The sequence below is a fragment of the Athene noctua genome, chromosome 10 (assembly GCF_965140245.1).
Source record: "Athene noctua chromosome 10, bAthNoc1.hap1.1, whole genome shotgun sequence".
NCBI classification, from domain to species: Eukaryota; Metazoa; Chordata; class Aves; order Strigiformes; family Strigidae; genus Athene; species Athene noctua.
Window position 1 is genome coordinate 20,633,633 of NC_134046.1, and position 24,656 is coordinate 20,658,288.

The window sequence follows — 24,656 nt, forward strand, 5'->3', positions numbered from 1 at the left end:
CCCTGTCCGCGCGTCTCCAAACGGGAGGTTTCTCTGAGCCGCCTCAGCCGGCGGCGCTGCGCTCCCTGTGCGCAAACGCAGCGATGGCGGCCACCGGACATTTTAAGGAGCCATTTTAGCTGGTGAAAGCACCGTGGGCCCCCAAAGCCGAGCAGGACTGCCCCTCCCCACTTCCCCCCGGCCAAGGCGCTCCCCGGGCGGGCGGAGCCTCGGCCCCGCCCCCAGCCGTCCCTGGCCAATGAGGAGGCAGGGAGAGTGGGGGGGCGGGAAGTGTTTCCCGGCCTGCCCCGCGCCGCCGTGACCCGGCGCTTCCCAGAGCGCGGCCTGCCCAATGGGAGGCCGCCTTATTGCACGCTAAGCGTGCCGCGCGCTGATTGGCCGCCGCTGCCGGGCGTGCCCGCCGGTGCTTCCTGTCATGCTTTCCCGGGCGCGGTTGCATCATTGCGGGACGGGCGCTCCTGAGGTGAGCGGTGGCGGCACCTGGCCCGCCCTGGCCCTCGCGGCCGCTTTCCCGACCCCCCCCCCGTCTCCTCCGTCCCTCGCCGCCCGAGGAAGAGCGCTGCTGGGGCGGGGCTCGGCTCGGCGGCCTGAGGGGGGGGCGGCGCCGGGGCCCCGGGCGGGGCGCGGGGCTTTCGGGGGCGCTTCGGTGCGGGCGCTGGGGCCGGGTGGTGCTTTTTAGGGTGTCCCAGAAAGCCGGCGGCTCGTACGCGGAGTGCCGGTCCATCTGGCCGCCCGCCCCGCGTCGCTCAGCGGAGGGTCTCCCGGTGCGCTCTGTGGCCCGGCTGGTCCCTCTCCTGTCACCGCCCGGAGCTCTGAAGCGCCTTAACGTCCAGCTCTGTGGGCAGCCGGCCGGACTGGCAGCTTCACTGCTGGGCTTTGATGTTATTGACGTCTTCTCAGGCATTGGAGCTAATGTGTTCTGGATCTGTAACGTTACATTCATGTATATTTTATTCTTGGAATTCCCTAGGTGATCTACCGATTCTTTGCTTTTTTTGGAATTCAGTGATTACTTAAAATAGGTACTTATTAAAGGTTAACCGATTTCCTTCTTCCACAGTTTAATACCGATCGAGCTTAATGCCATTAATTAGTTGAACGAATAACTTAAGATACTTTGCAATGTGTAATATATCTTAAGCATTTCACTTGAGCATCCTTTTAATAGAGGGAGATTTTTGAGGGAGACACACTCTTGATTGCTGTAGCTGTAATGAGTTAGATATTTCTATCTTCAGCAAATGTTTGCTCCCCCACCCCCCAGGAGCCTTCTGGAAGCTGAAGAGAGCATCTTTTTCAGTTTGTTGGTGACATGCTTAGGAAGTGACTGTCAGGTAATATCAGAATTTAGGTGGCACATAAAAGCAGCATTTGCCAACTCACGCTAGTTTCTGATTTTTTTTTCAAATACATAGTTCAAAGCTATTTCAAAGTAACCTAGATATTTTTTTTTGGACAATGACAAATATTACACTTTTAATCAAGACAACAGAAAAACTGCTTAAGATATCGTCAGATAGAGGGTAAAACTGAGTTATTGCATAGTATGAAATATATTTGTCTAAACATAGTATTAACTTAAGTATCTGCTCACTGTTTTAGTGATCTTTTAATTAGCTTTTCAGCATAAAAAGAAACACTCCTTGCTGGGGGAGAGGTGGGCTGTAGTCCATCTTGGGTAGTGTTTCATCTTGAGTGTTATGTTGAAATGAATTAATCTTGATACACTTTCTGTAACCCATCCTCAGGTATCAGGCTGAGCTTGAGTAGACTCCATCTGTTTAGAAATGAGAAACTGTCTTTGCCTTGTTTCCCAGATTAGTTTTCTGATTTGCTCACTTGGAGGCATATTTCTCAGTGTGAAAAGTCTGTAACTCCTCAGTTTTGTGACCCATCAGATAGAGCGATTATCAGTCTGCTATGAATGTTTAAATATAAATTTTTCTGTGTTACTATCACACCCAAAATTTTTTTGAAGAAAACTGTTTTTAATTCTTTTCTGAAGTAATTACACTTACAATTTGAAGTGTTAGGGAGACTGATGATGAGGGTGTCAGTTTTATGTCCTTTGGGAGAAGAAAATGGATTGCTCAATTTTTTTTTTATTTTGAACTTCATAATTTTATTCTTGTATTTCCAGCTATTTGGTGGTTTATGTAAAGTGCTAGTTAGACTAGAGTGAGTTTATTCAGTTTAAAAAAAGGTTTTGAAGATAGGTGTGCATGCCTGGTTTGTGTTTTTTTCACCTATTCTCAGGTCTTTGATTAGTACTGCAGTTTTATTACCTGTATAAGGCATTACCACGAGATTTTCAGAAGTAACGTTTGTTCTGTAGCTTAGCATTCTGTTCCCATCCATCCTTCCTTTTATTTTAAACTTGGTTGTTTCCATCTGTTCTAAAAAAGGATGCTTTTGATTATCCGATGAACAGTTTAGAAAACTGATACCTCAGAAATTGCCTTGCTTCAAAGTTCAGTACCTAAAAAGGCAGAAATGGGGAGCCTACTTTTGTGTGTATGTAAAATAATGCATAGTTTAACTTTGGGGAAGGCATCTAGATGGAGGAGGCTTCTTGTCTCTGGAAGGAAGTTACATAGAATAGTTTGTGGGAGAAGGTGACCAGAACAAGGATAAGAGACTGATCATAAACCCCTTGAAATTATGAGACTGTACACTTTTAGTTCATACTGGTTCTTTATCTTTTCAGTTTCTCAGTCAATAAAATGAGTATTGTATTGAAATCCTCTTTGTTTTACTAATTTATCTGTATGTGATGTATGTTAAGTCCAACAAACTTCTGAAATATTGGTTTGGTTCCTTCACAGTGTCATTTCAATTGATAAATTAAAGATTGATTTTTTTTTTTTTTAAAAAAACCCCTCTTAATATTGAAAAAATACTTTCTAACTTGCTTTTATGGTTCTAATGCTTTTTTTTTTTCTTCTAGATAAGAAGCCCAGCATAAGTTTGAGACTGCTGTAGTACAATCTACAAACTTTGACACCTTTCCTATTGAATGTTACTATCTTTTAGAAAAAGTGAGTGTACTTCAAAAAAAAAAAGTTCCCCAGTGGTACATTGTTATAAACTTGAACACTTTTTGTCACCAGAAAATGAGTAGAGAAAGAAGAAAACGAAACCCCCTTGTTTTACTAATCTGTATATAAATTTGTGATGTTGTCCAAAAGTATTGTTTTATGAGATGCCTTTGTATAATAATTTCTGAAACATCATTTGTGATGTCTTCCCTCAGTCTGTGTTCAAAGTAATGACTTGTCCTTGATTTTTTCTTTTTAAATTTAAAATACCTAGATTGCTTATAGCAATGAACTTTTTTGCTGTAAGTATATGGAATTCTTCATATCTCTCTATAAACTGATTATGCTTTTTCTAAACACAGAATTCTTCACTTTTTTTGCTGAGCTGAGGTTGAGCCATAGACAGATTTTAAATGTTGTCTTCTAAGTCAATCTGTTTAAAATTCTGTTTTGTAACTTGAGAAAACTGACCTGTAGTGACTGTTACATATTGAAGTAATTTTTCTTCCTCATTTTGACATAATAAACTTCTCTTGTAATATTGATAAGAGTGTGTATCAATTTGTGCCCTGTGGTTACTGGACACTGGTTTGTGCATACAGTGCTTCAGTTGGTAGAGATGGGCCAAAAGGGATACTGTGATTTACGCATGGAGTCTGTGATACGTGAGCAGCTTCCATAGCCCGGTCACAGTTACAGACCAAACCTTAAAAATATGTTTAATTTATTATAGAGACTTGGCAGGTGGGCCAGTTGCCAAAACCTTTGCAGTTAACACTAAACTGCAGAGGCTGAGCTTGATCTAAGTAAAATGTGCAGAACCTTAGTCCTCAAGGCTGGCTTGTAGGAAATAAGCTTTAAGGCTGAATCCTCTTATCTCCATTGTCTCTCTGATCTCGGGCTGTGATCAAATTACTGAGTAATGGCGTGGCCATTTGAGGAAAAAAATATGTGCTTTGTTGAGTGCTTTTGAGATATGATGATGAAAACTCTTGTACATATTCTATATACTATAACTTGCTGTGCTAAGACTGGTTATTACGTTTTTAAGAGTACACCTAGACCATGTTGAGAAGTTTCTTGTCTGCTCGTGATTTCCCCTCCAGCTGCTGTGTCGCTTGTGTAACAGGTGTGGGTTTCTCAGTGAAATTCTTGTCTTACTTGACAATTTGGGTTTATTAGTGGGGATAATGATCTGTCATTAATACAAAAAGTATGAATGGGGCAACTTGTCTGTAGGTTTCATTTTGGGTCACCTTTCTTCATATGGGTTCAAGCATTGAGCTAGCAATTTCTGTGGTGTTGTGGGTTTCATTTAACTCAGTGTTTTGGAACTGTAGTGCTACCAAGCAGCATGTTAGCTGTAAGGTGAAGTGTTGTCTCCATACATTTGCATTTGTTGCTGCTTATGGTTACCATTTGACAAACGTGAGTAAGTCAGAAGACTCACTTACTGCTGTTACTTTTAATTCTACAATGCTAAGCAAAACTTGAGGTTAGGCTAGTGCTTTGCTCATTCTGGTGTAAGTGCTAAGGAGCAGCAGCACTAAAGTTAGAGGTGGGGGAGCCTGTTTCTTCTCAGCAGTCACTATTATAACCTTCATAACCAGTGTTCTGTTGTGAAACTCCTGTCTTAAATATTCCACAGAGCTTTTGCGTAGTGCTTGCTGTAGCAGTTTTCTGAAATTTGACTTCTTTGAATATTGTAGCATGTTTGGAACACCAGGCAGCTCTATTGTGTGTTTCTAATGATGTTGAGAATTCTCTTCCCTGTGTTGCTCATACATAATTTAATTCTGCTTGTAGTGATTTTCATTGTCTTACCCAGAATTGAAGAAGGGCTTTGGGCTCTGGTGGCCAAAACCCACCAAAAAAAAAAAGATGACCTTTAGGACATGGCCAGCAAGGAGTAGCCCCTTGTGACTTAGTTCTGACATACTTGTAAAACTGAAGCAAAAAAAAAAAAGATACTAGAAAGCATCTAGTAGTTTTGCCAGTACTCTGGAAGTTAGAGATTTTTAAGATTCACAGCAGAGGTCTTTGAGCTTTTTCCTCATCTCTTTGTTCAAATTCTTCCTACATGTTCATCTTTCCTTGCAATGTGTTTCAATTATGCTATCTGAAGTCTGCCTGCTTTTAGGAGCATCTGAGAATGATGGCCCTAGCTGGGTGGAAAAATGCTGTTTTAAACCTTTAAATGGTAGGAGTACATGTACAGTGAAAAGGAGCTGCCTCTTCACTAGTTTTAGTTCCTGCACTTAAAGTAAGTCTCACTAGTTTGCAAACTGATGCTGAAGGGTCAGGTTGAGCTTGGGAACTTTTCCTAAAGGAAAAAAAACCCCAAACTTTTAACTGAAAAATAATTTGCCCTTTGACTGTTTTTTTTATAGGAGACAAAAATAAAAGCATAGTAAAAAATTAATGACCATAGTTCAATGAATGGAGAATCCTTTTCCTGTTACAAAACTTTGGTGCTAGTTTGTCAGAATGATTAGGCTTTTTTTAGAACATAGTGCTTGCTTCCATGTCTACACTGAATCAAGCTCTTTGAAAAACCGAGATATGGTTTGGTGATAGAGATTTGTAAGACAATAACTTGTGAAGTAATTTTTTTCTCACTTCTGTTCAATACATATTTTCTTTCCTCTCCTTGGTTGTTGCTGGGAAAGAATGGTTCAACAAGTTCCAGAAAACATAACTTTTCCAAATGAGGAAGAGAAGATATTGGAGCTCTGGAAAAATCTTAATTGTTTCCAGGAATGCCTAAAGCAATCAAAGAGTAGACCTAGGTAAGAATCTGTTAAAAGCTGTAGCAACTGTGTGACAATGCAAGGTTGGCTTAGCTGGAATTACCTTTTTTTTCTATTTTTTTTTTTTCATTGGTTTTGTTAACACAGCTGCTCCCTTTGCAGATAGCAGTCCTGGCTGCTGTTGCTGTAGTGTCAGTTACTGTTTATCTTTCACTTTGTGAAGAATCAACTGTGTTCTAACAGTAGTAATAAACCTGTAATTACCTGCTTGGTGGGTTTATAAAAGAAGCCTGCAGGTAAGCAGGGACAAATCTTTCCTATGTCCGCCAGCTGTGGAGCAGCATGCAGGCATTTTCAGTAGGAATGTTGGTAGAACTGGCAATCAGTAGGAACTGAATGAGTTGAAATGTTCCTTTTAGTCCCACTGCCAACATGATACCTGTGCTGACTGATAATAGAACAGGATGAAATTGATGTTGTCCTCGTAAGACGCAAGAAGTATAAGTATTCAGATATACTTAATCCTGTTTGAAGATTTGGTGATCAGTTTTTGATTTAATTAAGAATGTTGTTTTGTGCTGTAGGTTTAACTTCTATGATGGCCCACCATTTGCTACTGGGCTTCCACACTATGGCCATATTCTTGCAGGAACCATTAAAGACATAGTAACCAGGTTTGCTCATCAGAGTGGTTTTCATGTCGACAGAAGATTTGGCTGGGATTGTCATGGTTTACCTGTGGTATGTGTAATAAATCTGCCTATAGATACTTACATTGGTTTTGCTTTTCCATGTTGTTACCGGCCTATTGATCATGTTTTTATTGCTCTTATGCCTGGCTTTGTTGCTAGAAGAGAAATGGAAGTTCTTTGCCTGGTGTGTTGCTCTGGCTTTTGCATGAGGGGTGATTTCAGGTGCTTCTTGATGGTCACCTGCCCTACTCCAGACACTCTGTTCATAACTCTAAACATGTATTTATTTGATATGTATTTCAGAAAATGTTGGTTTTTTTTTTTTTTCTCCTAAAGGTAGTAAAGAAACAATCTCACCAGGGTTATCTTTTGAAATACCTGCTTAGTTCAGGTGCAATACTCATGAAACATCAAAAGGATAAAGGAGGCCCTTTAGCCTTATTAGAATGCATAGAACATAAATAAACTATCCAGAGAAATCCTGAAAACTTTCGATGACAGCATGAGTTTTTTGTCTGGTTGTTTTCAATATTCCCAGGAGTACGAGATTGACAGGACTTTAGGCATTAAAGGGCCAGAGGATGTGGCTAAGATGGGGATTAAAGAATACAACAACCAGTGCAGAGGAATTGTGATGAGATATTCGAAGGAATGGGAGGTAAGTAAAGACTTGGTGCAAATTCTGCTGTACATTTCTGATTTGTTTGTGTGCAAAAATCTTTCAGCTGGAGGGAACTTTATCCGTCTATTTGATTACCTGCATAGGTCTCATGTCTCTAGTACTGTGTTTGTTTCTCACTGGGGATCCTGAAAGCAGAACAAAGGGAACAACCTTGTGGCTCAGAACAGGGAGACTGCTGTGATGTGGAGGTTACTTTAAGCTGGAGCTCAAAGTGTCTAACTAGATACATTGAACAAGTTATCTCTTACTTTGTGTCTTTTCTTGTATAGAAAATTGGAAGTAAGATCTGACTTTGGTTTTCAAACGGAACCAATAAAGGAAGTGCACATTAACCGCCCTGCTTTTCTCCCCCACACGCTTTTGAGTCTTTTCGTTGCCAAAGTGTAGGACTAGCTTGTATTTCTGGAACAGTAGAAGTGTTAGCATCTGATTTTGTGTCAGAATAGGTGTGGGTAAACCCTCGGTCTTCCAAGAGAATATTCATCTAAACTTTGCATCCTAGGAATATAGTGATAGGGAGAGCACTGATCTGTGCAAACTCTTGAGGTTGGAGAGTTGTTCCAAGTAGATGAGTTAGACACTTTCTTGAGATGCTCAGATTTTTTCTAATTCTGAATAATATTAATCCTGTGCATAGGACCTGATGCTCCTTATTTTTGTCCTTAGCAGTGTAGCCAGAATCAAATATTTAGCCCAGTACTTTGTATTTGCTGTTGCTCTGATGTGGCTGTGAATTGCTGACTCTTGTATGGTTTTCTGGAGCTGAGGAGTGGCCCAGGTGCTTTCCTAGCTATGTCACTGTATTGCAGTGATAAAATGCAATAGCAACTGCCAAGGAAGAATGGAAGAACAGGTGATATTTTCGCAGCCTTTGTGGCACAAGGCCTTCCTAGCCAGAGGATTTTTTTTTTCCCCCTAGTTTATAATCCCTAGCAGATATATCTAGTTACATTTTGAATACAGGTATACTGATAGACTCTAAACAGTCTGTATCAAGGCCTTCCTGTACATAGTTTGAAAAATTGTAGTTCTATAATACGGTTTCCAGTAAACTTTTATCTTTACCATAATTTGTTTATTTTTCTAGGCAGAATAGTCTTAATTCTTTAGGTTTTCTTCATGTAGAAGCTCTTCTGCCTCATCACAATCCTTTGTATGTTCTCTAGTCCTGATATATTCCTTTTGAATGAAATAGCAATTTCTTATATGAATATCACTTGCCTCTTGCATGTGGAACCGTTTTGAAGTTATGGCCAGTATCTGATGAAACTACAGCTGCCTTTGTTAGAATAGCTGTAGCCTAAATCTAAGCAAGTGGCTGGATGAAAAACAGTTTGTTTTTTCAAATATACAATCATTTACCTATATGCTGAAATTTTGTATTTCAAAACATCATCAATGAATCTTTATTTCTTTTAGAAATAAAAATAGGAAGATTTTTTCTGGTTCATGTTTTCCATAATTTTTCCTTTTAATGTGCTGTGTCTTCAGCAACTGTTATTTTTGCAGTAGTGATTAGTCCAAATGCTTAGTCTTTTTGGATGGTAAATGGATTTTGTAGTTTGTGCATGTATGTGTATTGCCACACACAGACATATATTTTAGTTTATTAATAAAAATAATGAAATTAATATAATTTATTTGTGATTTGGGTGGTAAGAAATTAAAATACTTTGTGATAGTGTTAGGAGAGGAATTCCTAACATTCCTATTGGTGATAGTGTTTATTTTCTGTCTGGAGTAGCTAGCAAGTGTTTGAATCTTATGAAAAAATAAAAAAGGTTCCTTGAGTGTGTAGGGTCTTCTAGTGCTGAGATCAAACATAATACTCAAACTTTGTGGATCTTTGTACTAATCAGTCCTAGGCTTTGGGTCTTAATAGTGGGATGTTGGAGTTGCTTAAGGGTAACTGATACATTTCAGGAACTCAGGTGTTATGTGAAAATATACAGGTTAGAGAATTAAGTTGCTTTGTTTTCACTTTACTAGTTTGACATTCAGTATAGTCGGTGTCTAACAGCATCAGAACAGGTGTCTTGGAGCTCGGTTATTTGCAGAGCTGGGGGTTCCAATAGCTGTGAAGCTGGCAAGAGCGTACCACTTGTCCAAGTGAATCCCATAGCTTCCTTATTACTCATCAGTTTTCATATTCTGTGCCAGTAGATGTGACCATAATCTGTCCCGAGACAGGGACTAACACCTGTCAGTCTTGTGGCCTCTGGCAGCCCTGTCATAGCTTTGGGAAGTCAAAGAAGGCAGTTGGCCTTGAAACAGTTTTGATATCTTCTTAGGACATATCAATTTCTTTCAGCATTTCTTTGTCTTCGAATTACATCATGTTTTCATATAACTGAAAGCTGATAGACTGTGTTCTGGATTTTGACTGTCTCTGCAACAAGTAGTTTTAAAAATAGAAGCAAGACCACTGTAATCAAAAGCAAATTTCAAGCGTCTGAACCTTGAATGAAACACCATTTCTATGTGATGAATGATGCAGATCATCCACCATTTCTGTTTAGTAGTGTTGAACATGTTTGCCTGTTGTGTGAACTTGATTCTAAACAATGATGTTCATGGTTTCATTCTTTGCTTATTTTTGCCTGTTTAAATACACTGCTTGAAACTATTCTCAGACTGAAATATTTCATAGATGTGTTTCACTGATAGTGGACAAAAACACTGTGCTTGATTTTTATCAAGCTGTTTTATGGAATAAATACTGGAAATGTATCGAGATCTTTAATGTTAAGATGCCTTTCAATCTGTGTGTTTGTGTCTTAACAGTTCAGTGTTACCAGATTAGGACGATGGATTGATTTTGAAAATGACTATAAAACTCTTTATCCTGAGTTCATGGAGTCCGTGTGGTAAGTTAACTTATATACATTGCATATATATTTATGAATTTGAAATGTTAAGAAGGCTTCAATTATTGTAAATGTGTTGGTCCATATATCACTAGAACCGTTTTGAAATGTGCCAAATTCAGATAAATAGTGGGCAAATTAAGGTGATGTGAAATCTCTTGATGTTGAAGTGAGGGAATGAATTGACCCACTTTTTTTTTCAGGGTAGTAGGGTTTTTCAAAATAAAGTGTAACAGTACTGCTTTTAGTGAGCCCTAAAATCTTTACTGCTTCATGCCAACTTAAAAGCAATTCTGAAGCTATGTTCCTTGCTTGGTTTAAGAAATCACATTATATCTCTTCTTGATGTTCTTCACACTGTCAACTGCAAATGGGCAAACTACCCAAACTCAGTTTAGCTCTAAACCTCTTCTTCAGGCCTGAATTTAGAGGCTGGGGATCTGCTGTTATCTTTTTCTTGGCAGCATAGTTTGACAACTGTCTTGGACTTCTGGTGCAGAGCTAAGAAAAGTTTGGGTATCTTGGCAATGTATTCAAGGTGACTGTTGGAATTCCAAAAGACAGGATGACCTTACAGGTTATAGATAATCAGGTTGACCTAACAGTGAAGAAATGCCAACACTGAGTCCTTCAGGTGATAGAATTACAAGGTGAATTGCAGGGAGAGGTTTAGCAGGATATATGCTAAGAAAAAGCCATTGAAAAGTAAATTACATGCATATTAAAGTATTATTGATGCTTTTTAATATTACTTTTACTAATAACCTTTAATTGTATTGTTAGTTACAAATCTTTATGATAAGGTATTGACAGAACTTCTGGATGTCTCTGAAGCTGTTGTAGAGGGCTGAAGGCCCAGTGAGTTTTCAATGAGCATTGAAAAAACGGTGGGAAGGGAACAGATGTTTAACTAACTTAGCTGAAGAAACCCTGCATAATGATAAAGCTAAGACTGACAAGAAACCTTCCTTTTATAAGTTATAAAAATACTTAGTGACACATTAAATTCTGTTTTAACTAGTATCTTCCAAGGACCATTTAAAAACCAAACTTGACTTGAACAAGCTGCAGGGTCTCAACAGCCTAAGCCTTTTCTTGTGGGCTGGGTTTTCTTTTCCCCCCTTTGAAAGAAAATTTCTAGTATTTCACCTGGCTTACAGAGATTACCTCCTCTAATGCTTGCTTTGATTACAGACTCTAAAATGTAAATTTTGGATCTGGAATCTCTTGTGGTATGAGATTTTAGGAAGTATGTAGGCAGACAACCTGTTAATTTTGTACTTTTTTTGCTTTCTGATGCTATTAATTTTCTGTGGAATCATGTAATGAAATACATTCTTAAAAGTTTGTTTTTAAAAATTGGGTTTTCTGGAAAGTCTCCTAAGTTTTGGAGGGCCAGCCTGCTCTCCAGTAGAACAGGAGGTGGAACTACTGGTGTTTGCATAGTGTGGATGGAGAACTGGAATGGGAAAACAACGTGGGATGCCTGTTTCAAGGCTAAAGAAGATAATGCTTAGAGAGCACTGTAACTAGTTACAGTAGTGCTTTTGGCAGGATAACGTACAATTTTCTAAAACAAATCAGATGGTTACCTAGGCAATCATCAAACTGAAAATCTGTGTTTCTGAAGTTACATTTTATGTCCTTTAAGAGTGTTCATGTGAATGGTAGATTCTAATGTGCTTCACTTAGAATTATTTGATTTTTTTAAATTATGAGTTCTTTTTTAATTTAAAAAAAGAAGTTTTAAAACTTCAATGTCCAGTTAAGTACAAAAGAGAAACTGCAGATTAATTTCTGAATTGACTGTAACCTGGTGACCATATTGGCCTGTCCAGTGGTTTTTTTCTTGTTTTTGATTTGGGTCTTTTTTTATTGCCTGTGGGAGTAGAATGCTGCTCTTAGGCCCAGGCAAAAAACCCCTGATAATAATGACAGTAGTGAGCATGATGACCATGGATTTAACGGTTAAAATATGGTAAGGATTTTGCCTTTAGTCTTTTAATCATCTAAACCTATCTGTCTAGTGTGTTGGTTTTTTGGGTTGTTCTGTTTGTTTTTTTTTTTGTGTCTCTAGCTCTTCCTGAGGCCTGCAGTTCCAGAGTGATCTCAACTGGAATTTCTAGCTTTCTATGAAATGTGATGTTCATGTTGAGTTCAGTGAGCTAATGTAATACTTGTGATAAATATTGTTTCCAGTGGTGGCTGATTTTATCCAAATTATTTAGGCTTCAAATAGTTTAGGATTCAGACACCAAATACATCTTTCACTAAATATTGTCTTGTTTTGTAGAGGTACTATATAAGCTCAGCATGCTAGAGAGCATTCTTTTTCATATTCTATAATAGGTTTGTTGGAAATGGCTGCTTTGTAAGCATTTTGGTGCTGTGCCATATGGTGGCTGACAGAGTGGAATGATTTTTCAGCCTGCTGAATTTTGACTTAAACCTTCATCCAATGATAAAATTGTGGCATCCTGGCAGATTTTTTCAGGGCAACATTGAAGACTGGTGTCATTAAGAGCTGGTACTGCAGTGGGTTTTTATGTGAAGATATAGTCAGGTCTTCATGTCTTAAATAAATAGAACTTTTTAAGTTCTGATTTTGTAGAACTTGTATATCCACCCTGCAGCCAGCTTGAATCTCAATGAAGATGTGTTTGTCACTGAAAACAGTACAATGATGTTCTTGAGGTACTTTGGAAAAAATGTAGAATCTTGCTTTTTTTGTTGTTTTTTTTGTACAGCTCCTGAGGCACATACAGTGGAATTGAAAGCAGTTTGATGTGATAAACTTTTTCCTGATCTACAGTTGGTCTGAAAAAAAACATGAGCTTTGGGGGGACGGGGGGGAAACAACTACTAAATTGTTGTCTTCACTGCTGGCTTATTACATAGTTCTCAGGCCGGCAGCGAGTTTACACCTCCAGAACATTTCTCTGGCCGCTGAGGAAACGGCCTGTGAAGTGCTGAGGAGAGGAGGGGAATAGCTCTGCGGTCAGAGCTGTGGCATGTTTCTGGGTCTGATGACTAGGGGTTTTCATTTTCTCCTTTGCACAACTTTAGGGTTAGTTAAACAGTTTTCTATCACCATCTAGTGGCTCAATTTAGCAATTGCAGCCTGAGCGTAATTCAGTTTTAAAAATAGTTGAAAGCTCGTGTATGTTTTGAAGGACTTTCTTGTATGGTGTGAAACCACGGGTGGTAGAAACACTTCTTAGCTACTTCTGTACCATAAGAAGATACTCTTGAGTCCTTTTGTGATAATACTAGATAGTGGCTGAGGGGAGAAAGAAAAACATTCCTAGTTACAGTAGGAAATGGGTACACTATGTGTTTGACATCATGGCTGTACACTGAAAACTCTGCTCTGTTTACTGTGGAAATACAGTATGGAGCTCCCTTTGGTGATGGGGCTTTTTGGCCATTTCTGCCTTCCCTCCACCAGACCCATCTCAGTTGTTCCAGCTTCAGTTTCCTTTATAGGGTTGTTATTAAGAGGGAACCTCTCTTTCCTTCCATACCAGGTGTGGCCTTTGGCCTCGCAGCCCTGCCCTTTGCTGTTCTGTACTATCATGAGGCTCGGGGTGCCACTGCAATCCTCAGCTGCAGCTGAAGAGGGTGTAGGTATCTCCTGAAACTAGAACATTTGTCTTAGGTTGCCCGACTTGCTATCTGTAGCTTTGTTTTCATTTTAGCATGACTTTTTTTTTAATACTCCATATGCTCAGTATGAGCTTTGTCACTTAGGTCAGTGTCCAGCTGTTTTAGCCCTTCTCAGTGAGAAGGAGAATGAGGACTCCCTGCAGTAAAAGTTGTTTTCTGACTTAATTTTTGTCTGTGTGTGGAGTTTATCCATCACAAAACCAGAAAACAGATCTCTGGATCCTAATATCAATCACTATTTCATTTTGTGTATTCCATGGCTCTTTAATGATTCTCTAGAGAGAGATACTGTTCATAAGAAATATGTTTTGTCTATTTTTCTACTAGCTATCTGCATTTTTTTCTCACACTTTTATTTCTTTGTGCTTTTAGTGCTCTAGTACCCTTGTTATCGTCTTACCATTCTAGTCCTTCTTGTTTTATCTCTGTACTGGTATTTTGAGGGAGGAATACACTGAACTCTTACTTAGTTAGGTGATATTTGGGGTAAGTCTAGCATCAGGGTATTTATATTTTCTGCTATACAGGTATTTTGCACTTCGGGCTTAATTTGAATAATTCAACACACTGGTCCTGAGATTATAGCTTGGAGTGTAGACCTGGAGCAGAATGATCTCTATATGATGGGATTTTAAAACTTTCACTGGTAGTTGAACATAAGACTTGACAACTGCTGTATTTTAAGATTCCTAGGCCCCAGAACAAATGTTTTTCCTGTCTGTCTTAAGAAGGTGTCTTTCAGAGATGCTATTCAAAAGACAGGCTGTCTGTGTTTGTTATTGGACTTAATGTTCCTCTTATGTTCATGCTTCTTTGACTCATGTCTAGTGTTGTTTGAGTACGTTTTTCTGTTTTTTTGTCCCCATGCATCGATTTTTGATCATTGCTTTCCTTTTGATTTTATTTCAACTTTCAAGTGTTGCTCATGAGTCACAGGAGAACCTTTACTTCAAAATCTCTGCTGCTTATGGTGCTGTTTGGATGCAGCTTGCTTGCTGAACTGTGTAGATGGCAGGGCTTATGTGGTATGGTGTTTGTTTTTGTTTTTTTTTTTTTTTGTAGTTGATAGACTCTATTAAATTTTCACTTTTATCTTGACATGAATGATGCTAGGTCACACAGCAATAATTCTGTTTATTACCATGGACATGTTGAAATCATAAACTTCTAGATCCTGCTGTTGTAATGTTTTGCCCATCTTACTTTTAGTCTTTGTTGGTAATAGAGTTTACAATTCCCATGGTCTTTTTCTTTAAAAAGAAAAAAAGGGGGGAAAGCACTTTAGATGAGTTTGAAAATAATTTCTCAATGTTAGTAGTAAGTACTTTAATTTTCTCAAAAGCTGTAAGTTTTCAAACCCTTAGAAAAACCCTTAGATACTGAGTCATTACAAACGGAACCACCTGATCACTTGAAAACACTTCATACCCCAAAGGAATGGCATTAATAACTTGAAGCTCTAAGATCATATCCTTCTCTTCGATTTAGAGTGAATGTATGTGTTTGAAGAGGGAAACTTGCTTTTGCATCTGCTGGAAGATACTGTGGGACGTTGGATTTTGTGTAGGCTGCCAAGGGTGTTTTGTGTCATTGACCGATTCAGTATCTTTTGGAAGCAAAACCTCCCTTGTAGGAGTTTTATTATATCCATGTGGTGTTTGCATGGTGTATATGTGACTTGGATCAACGAATATTGTAGCAAAGTTCTAATTTCTTGGCAGTTATGCCTATGGCAGGAGTAACTCAGTCTTAGTTACTGGCTGGGCTCAAACCAGTTGTATCGTCCCCTCGTGACACTTTAGGAACAACAAACTGTTGTGCTTTTTAGAAGTTAAAGGTACCTTGCATCTTTAGGGACCAGATTTGCAATTAACAAGTGGCTCGAATATGTACCTTGAGTTCACCTTTTCCTAATCTCATTTTTCTTTCCTAAAGGAGTATGTACATTCTGCTCCCACAGCCAAGAAGATGCAACTAAATTTATTTATGTTTGCAGAGAAATGTAGCAGAATTCGAGGAACAGGGTTTGATTTCTAACTTCTGTAGGTAAATGTTTTGTTTGTCAGTAGATAGGAGCTCTGTGGTTTTGTTAGTTTATTTTTTTCAGGAAGGACTGCAGTTTCAATTTTGGCTTACAAACCCAGAGCCTTTTTCTTGCAAATTGTCAACATTTTGCAAATATAAGGGTTAAAACATGTTTTGGTAGATTGTCTAAAATATCATGTGTTGAGTGTTTAAGCAAAACAAGATACTCAACTGTAAGTGACTCTTCCTGTTAGAACTGGGTTCATCTTCAGCAGTTGCTTTGTTTTAGGTGGGCAGTGCTGCTAGCAGGAAGCTCTTCGGGAGTCATCTCCAGTGCCCTTCTGATAGTCACACAAGAACTGTTATCAGAAGCTTTTTTGTTACGGAAACAAATAAGGCATTTTTTAAGATAATGGAAGAGCTTTTTGTAGTGATAATGAGGGTTATTGCATCAAGCAGCAGTCTTGACTCAATAATAATTCTGCTTGTTATGTTAGAATGGTTGTCTGAGGGTAGAGGTTATGCTAACTACAAAGGAGTGGTCGTTATGAACGGTAATGAGAGCTCTGAAGAATGATGTGGTTTGAAAGCCCATCTTTTTGTTTAGCAGTGGAACAACGTGGGAGCACTTGGTTTGCAATAGGGCAGAATTACCACAAGAGGGAGATGCTGGCTTGGATTTTTAACTTGGCAGCTCCATCTAGTGTTCACCTTTCCTGAACAGTTTCTGAGTTTACAGTTATATTTACAGCTGAATTAAATATTCAGTGTTTCTCTGAGTAGTTTTCTTCTATGCTGTTAGTAGGCAGTGTTCTTTAGAAAGTAAAGTGGAGCGTTTTTCTATAGATATTTTACTTAACTGTTTTTGAAAGGCAAATAGAACACCTTCAGTATAAATGCTGTCACTTGTCACAGTCTGCATTAATTATGTTCGGAGATGATAAGCATACATTTAAAATTTTTTTTAACTTGCATAAAAACTTCAGTTAGCCCGTTTAAATGTATATGCTGAAAGCTGATGAAACTATTACATATTCAGGAATGATTTTCATAAAAGACTGATTTATACTTATGGAAGTTTAAGTTGATACAGTCTCTGTTGTAAAACAGATGCACTCACTGCTATGTTTCAGATTCGGTTTAGGGGTCAGGCGGCCACAACTTGTTTGTGGGTGACATTTATTACTTTAACAAAGTTACTTTTGAGTTGTGTGTTTAATGTAAGACACATTTGGAGTGCACAGCTCTGAAAGACTGCTGACTTTGGCTCACCTTGGTAGAACTTGATGTTGCTGAGGGTCTCTTAGGCTTTATCCATTTTAGGGTTCAGATTATTTATTTTTTCTGATGTTAGTGACTACTCATAGGAAATTTTAGACTTTTTACTGAGGGCCCATAGATGAATCTGAGTGGACTACATGTCTTCTCCATATGACAGTCTGTATTTTCTCCAACTGTCTAATCTGTAGGGTAATAATTATTCTGATTAAGATAACGTATGACTTCCATGACAGCAGGCTAGTGCGTATCTTTTGATGTTCTTGTTTGGGGCTGCAGATAGAAATCAGTGCAATAGTCTGCTTGTGTTTTGTGTTGAAGATAATTATTTCAAACATAGAAGGCAAGACATGGACTTAAATACAGGTCCAGATTCTCAAGCACAAAATGACAGCCTGCAGTAAAAAGTGCTGCTTGCCAGGATGGGGCTGGTTGCTTAGCAGTGAGCTATTTATCTGGAAAGGGACCCAGAAAAGTGATCAGGAAGGTTTGAAAACATAGTTTGAGTAAAGGAGGTTTTTTTAAAGTCAGCGGTGTTTAACAGTTTGGATGTGGGATTTGAAATTACTAGACTCTGCAGAAACTCAGATTTTCTAAATTTGAATTTGGCATGATAATTTAAGGCTTGTCCTCTCCTGCCTGTACTTTGAAGGTCGCCAACCTGCAGACTGTACCACTAAGTGCAAGTCAGTGAGACCTGATAAGCTGATAAATGCTGATGATTTGTTAGTAAACTTTGCAGCATTCAGATACAGAGGAACATAGGGTTTTGCCCATTGCATGCACACTTGATGGGTTGCTGTGTGAAGTATGTTTCTCTTCCAGCTCCCCTTCATCTTGAGCATTGACTTAATTTGTCATACTGTAGTATTACGTGCTGTCTTGATTATTTCAAGAAGACATAAGGATCCAAATATGCTACAGGCTGTACTGAATATTTCATAAAAAGTGTTAAAGCTTAGTGTGAGACTGTGATCTTGGACAGGAACTGAGTCCAGAGTGAGATGAGCTAGTAAAGGAGAAGTTTAATGTAAATTGTGGGGCCATAAAACTGAGTTCATTACTTTACATGATTAACTGTGCCCTCTTGTGAAGAATGCTCTTCAGATTGTCAGGATTTACTCGGGGTGGATTGCAGGTACCTCTGACTTCTACCTGTCTCTCTTCTGTAGCACTGGTTGCTGTAGTAAGTGCTTAAGATCATGTGATAAGTGAGCAGCCATGTTACTACATGTCTTCTCTCTAAATTATGATTGGTTTCAGCCATGTTAATTCAAATTTCAGGTGGTCTTTGTATTCAAGAAATTCAAGAAATTAATCAGCAATATGGGTTTGTGATTCATCTAAATACTATGTGCTGTGCAGTCGGTGCATGGAAAATCAAGCTGGTAGAATCAGCTAAAGCTAAAAATCAGCCAGAAATACAGTTGCAATCACTTTATCCCTTTCCTCTTGTCTTGAAAATATTGTCCTTTAGTTGATTGATTGTTTATAAAGGTGCCATTCAGAACAGCACTCCAGCTGGAGCAGAACCCCATTTTGCAGTTGATTTACTAAATTTGAAATGCCAAGTGCTATTCCATGTTCCTTGTTTACTTCCAGGTGGGTTTTCAAGCAACTGTATGACAAAGGACTGGTGTACAGAGGTGTTAAGGTCATGCCTTTTTCAACTGCATGTAACACCCCACTGTCAAACTTTGAGTCCCATCAGAATTACAAGGTAAGTGAGTGCATATATATACGTTATATGTTGCAATCGGATTTCTCTGTTGTCTTCAGCTTGAATTTGGAAAGCTTTAGTACTTTTTGGTGGTACATAAGCATATTATTACACTCCAAATTGATAGTAAGAATTTAGATAAATGGGTTAGTTGTTGCTGTATTTGTTTGGATCACTTGATTTTAGCCTTCCTCCCTGTTATTACTTACAGATACATAAAGTACATAATTTATTTTGTTCTTGTAAATTACCCTCCGTTCTTCTATGGGCTCTCAAGATGAGTACTGCACTGTGTTGAGTTTTTATGGTAAATAGTTAGAGGAGAGCTGCAGCTGTCCCTGTCCGCAGATCTGAAAAGAGGAAGGTCCTTGGCAGAGTTAAAATCTTCTGTGAGTTGATTAATAAGAATTGTTGAAGACTGGTTGTAGAGCAGTAGGATAATAGTTCTTCTAAGTAATTAATTTAGATTCCAGATTAATTTAATTCCAGATAAAGTTTTACCTGATATAATGCATGGTATAGTATGTTTTATAAGATGTTTCTTTGAAAAAGAATGGCCGGATACAGTAGGTGCAGCTTCTCATTTGCAACAAACTTATTTTTTGCACATGTGAAGGCAGAATTTGTGTCGTAATTTTCCAAAATTCATGTTAGTCTGTGACATGTTTTATGTCCATTCCAGTCCCCACCCAGGCCTCCATATTCTTATGTTACACATCTTTCAGTTGTGCTAGCTCTCTACTGTAACAACATAAGTTGTACATCTGGTCTTCTTTACATCTTTCCTAAAAAAGGCCAACTTGCTGGCCAAGAATAGTATATTAAAACCAAATGTTTAATTAGACTTGTAGTACAATGCAGTCCACAGATGCTAGAGCTTTCAATATTGCTGAATGGTATTTGACTGAATAAAGGTTTTGTGATGTAAGAAAGTGAGACCTGCATAGACACTGTATTATTTGTGACTGTGTGATAACTAAAATAATTACTTGCTCGTCCTTATTAACAGACATTTCATATAGGTTCAGATTAATGACCTTTCTTTAGAACACTTCCAGGGAGGGGACATCCACAACTTCTCTCGGCAACCTGTGCTAGTAGCTCCTGTTTATTGATCCTCTGAGAATCAGGACACATCATGAGGAACAGGACACAAGAACCACATTTAGAAACTGAGTTAGGTGTCTAATGTACACTTGAGTAAACTATGTCAGCAGCTGGTATTACATTTAGTTGAGGAAGTGTTGTGTTCAGATGAAAGCAGGCATAATTTGGTGAACAGATAAAACATTATACAGTGCCATTACTTGGCAGCCTGGATGTTATTTTTTATGGCTTGCCAGTTGTTTTTATCTACCTGGTCAACCAAGTGCTGCAGAAGACAAAGTGAATAGCCTGCAGTGTTGTTTAACAATTGGTAGAGACAGAACTGTAGTGATAGCTCAATCTTTGCTTGGTATTGAGCACGGTTTGAGAGTTATGTAATATTTATGTTTTACTGTTGACTGCACCAGATGTTTACAGACAATTCCCTCTGGAGCAGCCCTTAGCTCAGACATAAATAGTTGCCTGTCCCATGATGCCATTAACTGTTCCATGATGCTGGATGGAAACCAGAGGGCCTTGCACTAGATGTGATGAGGGGATAGGACCTATTCATGGGTTTGGGGTCTGAGCGCGTCGCGCTCGTTTTTGTTTGGCATTTAAAATTAATAATGGAGATTTCACATTTGCAAGATTAGACTTGCTTTCTCAAACTGCTTTTTATATGTGAAATGACTGAATAGGATTTTACTTTTCAAAAGAATCCCCTGGAAACAAGTTTTTCTTTCAGACTCATTAGAAGGTGAAGTTTTACAGAGTAGCTGACAAAGGTCTCTTTCCCTGAGATTTCTTTTTTTTCTCTTAAATATTGATGTACTCTTGTTTTTAAGTACCCAGACTTTTTTTCCTCTTGTTAACAACAGCTTCTTAATAAGAGATTGCATCTTCTTAAGTGATGGCTGTTCTTCCTGCTCCCTGACTCTAGAGGAAAAGGTGGCAAAAGGTTTTGTCTAGTACTATCAGAAAAACTGTTGATTTTCCTAACAGCTGAGATTTATAATCCCATTTTAAATTTTTATAATCAGAAGTACCTGAGGGAATTGGCCCTCAGATCTTTGGTGTTTTGGCAGCTAACTTCCAAAGTCTCACCGTTAATCCAAATTTTTAACCCTGCGGCCTTGTTCAACTAACAGATTGCACTGATATAATGGAGTCATAAACCATTGTGACTGGTGTTCTCCTCAAACTTTATGCTACCATTTCACCTTTTACCACTGCAGTGATAAACTATGCAAGTTGCAAGATAGGTTTTGGTGGATGGCAGTAGTAGTTACTACTACTTAAACTTGTATTTTCTCACTATACATGCAGTAAACTTTTTTTTTACACCCCTCTCTTTTTCCGTCTTTGACTTCGTCTTGTTTTTAAGGATGTTCAAGATCCTTCAGTGACTGTGAACTTCCCACTGGATGAAGATGCAAGTGTTTCTCTTGTTGCTTGGACCACTACTCCTTGGACCTTGCCTAGTAATTTGGCCCTTTGTGTTAATCCAGAATTGCAATATGTAAAATTGAGAGGCAAGTGTCAACTGAAGGTGACATATAATGAACACTTCTTTCTTCAGTGCCTGTGAATATGTACTTATTTTGTGTGTTAGACTGTTTTAATGCTAAATTTATAGCACTTTGGGGTTGGAACAGTGTTATTTTGAAGGATGGTGATACTTCCTATATGGCTGATGATTTCTAACTGCTGTGCTCTCTATATTTTACATGCATTGTGAGGACTGTTCCCTAAAAAATACTGACAGATGAAATGATGAACAAGAACAAATGTTTTATCTGTCTTCTTGAAGTCACACTATATTTGAGACACAAGTGACTGGGTGTCCCCAGCTTTTTTCTTCCCTTATTTCTTGGGGCTCAGACTCGTGAACAAGTTACTGCTGTATGACAGCTAATTGCAGTAACTGAATGTCTTTGTACTCTTAACCCATAACAGACCCAAGATGTCACATGCTAGTCTCAAACTGACTGAAGTGTGTATTTTAGCTCAAATGTATGGCAAGGTATGTACTGTGGTTTCCAGTGTCAGAGTACATTAGACCAAGTGCCTTGGCTTACTCATGGACTGGTTGGTTGTGCCTGGCTAAACAAGTTGTGCTACAAAGCAATCCCTTTCATGAGAGCACCCTGTACTTCAGGAATGTATGCAACAGACGGTGTAGGGTGCTTAAACAATATAGGCTGTTGCTTCAAGTCGTTTTCCAGGGTTTGCAGGCAGTTTCATTTTTTTCAGTTGGCAGTGGAGTATGTTACGATGAGTCCTCCTTCTTGCTTAGGAAAGGAATTTATTTTATCCTTGAAATACAGTCATCTTTATATCTTCATCTACAAAACCTTTTTTTTTTTTTTCCAATTTAAATAAAACAGTAAGCAGGAATTTGGATGAAAGTACTTCTTTCATGAGTGTTTTCAGATTCTTCTAAACTGCTCACCTTTTCTGACTTTTCAATGTACATTTTAAAAAAACCCAAGAGGGGTGGGGAAGGAAGGGAGATTAAAGTTAATTGATGACATTTAATCTGGAGTAAAAAAATGCCAACGATATGATTTCTAGCTCCAGCGTAACCACATGAATCTAATGTGTGCCTAAGATGATGTTAAACATGAAAAATTGCAGATGCCTTTATGGTGAACTCCACATTTGGGTTTTCTTTGTTTTAAGAGAGAACTAAATACCTTTTGGTTTTCAAAGGTTTTAACATAAATTTAGTAATCTCAAAAAGAGCTATTGAGTACTTTCAGAAATAACACCTACACCTGCCTAAGATGGTGAGTTGTTGGGTTTGGATGTCTTTGGCCTACAGTCTGCTGGTGGGATAGTGACCCTAAGTTGGTAGGGTAGTAGTTGAAATAAAATTTATCGTTGAAGTTAAAAGATCAGGGTTGTTTGGGGGTAGAAAATGGATTTCCTTCATAACATTTCATTTTTTAAATTTAATTTACTTCCTTTAAAAGGAAATCCAAACATAAAATTGTTTGGAATAGTAAATCTCAGAAAGATAGCATGAAGTGCAATTGTTGCCCCTAATGTCATACTGAATTTTATCTAATGATTGTCCATCTTCCAGTTGTTTCTCTCTGTTTCAGTTACATATACTGAAACTTATAAGTTGCCTTTCTTTGTCACAATGATAATAGACAAGGTGGGGTATTTCTGCCTCTTGAACAAAACACTGAAGATCAGTGGGCTGGGTTTCAACCTGTGGTTTAACTTTCAAAAAGTGTTCATTAAGTGGCTGTATGGGGAAGAAGTACCTGGAAAGTAGTGGTTTCTCAGCAGGATTATTCTGGGGAGTTTTATAGCTAATATGATACCATCTTGCATAAATCGATAGGTTTTGTAATGGTGCAAATGAGGGTATTAAGTCGAGATTTTTGTAACTTTTTGTTTTGTTTTATCTTCTAGATAATGCCACAGGAAAGATTTACATTTTGATGGAATCCAGACTGATAGCACTGTACAAATCTGACAGTGAATATGAGATACTTGACAGGCAAGTACATAAATTATTGCACACTTGTTAGCTTCCAGTATTTTTATAGATCAGAAGTTAAATGTTTCAAGAGGTTGGATTTTGAAGTTATCTAAAGATGGATTTCCCTACATGTGTGCATATCTTGCAAATATCTATAAAAGAGATGGTAATTTACTAGAACAAATTGGTCTTGTACGTGAAGCTACAAATAAAATAAAAGTTTCATTAGATTCTTCTGTTGTGGTGGGAAAAAATGGTTCTTTAGTCCTTCCTTTTCCTGTGTGTTTTCTTAGAAAGACATTACTTTAAATTATAAGTCGCAAAAAACCCTGGAGGTTGTTCAAATGCTGAACACTTTCTAAATGTTATGTAACTATTTAAAGGAAAATGGACAACAGCAAAACCATTGACCTTGGCAGGCAAATACTGCTTCTGTAGGATGGTCTGTGTAAGTTATGTAGTTAATGGCAGTTAATGCTTTCTGAAGACTACTTATTCCTCTTAGTTCAGTGGAAAAATATGAATTATTTAGTAAGTTATACTAGATAGGGAATGCAGGTATTAAATTCTGTAGCTCTCAAACAAAATATGTAGCTTGGCTTCTCTTAACTCTTTTGTATAAAACATTGACCTGTTAAAAGAGGTAACATACAACAAATATTTATTTGCTCACTTTATTCAGTCCTGTGCAGTGGGTAAAAAACCAAACAGACCCAACAAACAAACAAAAAACCCCACAAAACAAAACCACAACAAAACAAAAAAAAAATTCTCCAAAAATTTTCTATTCCCTGATAACAACCCTCCTTCACTGGCATGTTATTTTTATTTCTATCTTTTTTTTTTTATTTTAAACAAGCAGTTGAAAGGTTTACATGTAAAAAACATTTTTTTAAAGGGGGATGGATACATCTTACTTCAGCTAAGCAATTACATGTAGTCATTGAATTAGGGGAATATAGAGCTGGAATGTTTGCTTAAGGTGTTGTCTACACTGATGCCTCATACTGTGACAGCTGAGTAATTCTTATTTAGTATTTCTGCATTGATGCCGCCCCCCCCTGCCCCGCCAACTGAGTTCTCTTCATCTATCACTTACTCTGTAGCAATTTAAGCTGGTACTCAATTTATAATGATGATTTTCAGTGCTCTCATTCTTCAGGGTTGACAGAACTTCTGAGCTCCGGATTTTTTTCCTCCCTTCAGAGCCATCAGTAAAAATATTGAATACTGTCAGCATTATGATAGTCTCTGCCAGGATACCACTGCAAATTTTGTTTCGACCCGATACTGAATGAAAAATAGCTCTTTCTCAAAGTGGTTGTGCATCCATGAAAATGTACAGTCACCTAG

At 38.2% G+C, this 24,656-nt stretch overlaps 1 protein-coding gene and 1 non-coding gene across 2 annotated transcripts in view; both read left to right on the forward strand.

Annotated features, from left to right (window-relative positions):
- The first annotated feature begins 382 nt into the window (after positions 1-382).
- IARS1 (isoleucyl-tRNA synthetase 1) overlaps positions 383-24,656 on the forward strand; it is a 107,504-nt gene continuing 83,230 nt past the window's right edge. Inside the window, exons 1-9 of the mRNA XM_074914018.1 lie at positions 383-463; positions 2,948-3,038; positions 5,708-5,827; positions 6,373-6,529; positions 7,019-7,138; positions 9,947-10,029; positions 18,601-18,718; positions 21,192-21,339; positions 23,234-23,321. Coding sequence (XP_074770119.1) covers positions 5,709-5,827; positions 6,373-6,529; positions 7,019-7,138; positions 9,947-10,029; positions 18,601-18,718; positions 21,192-21,339; positions 23,234-23,321 — 833 coding nt within the window. The 5' untranslated portion in view covers positions 383-463; positions 2,948-3,038; position 5,708. The remainder of the gene's footprint in view (positions 464-2,947; positions 3,039-5,707; positions 5,828-6,372; positions 6,530-7,018; positions 7,139-9,946; positions 10,030-18,600; positions 18,719-21,191; positions 21,340-23,233; positions 23,322-24,656) is intronic.
- Positions 3,605-3,739, forward strand: LOC141964410 (small nucleolar RNA SNORA84). The gene has a single exon (XR_012634331.1). It is a non-coding gene; the product is annotated as a small nucleolar RNA SNORA84 (small nucleolar RNA).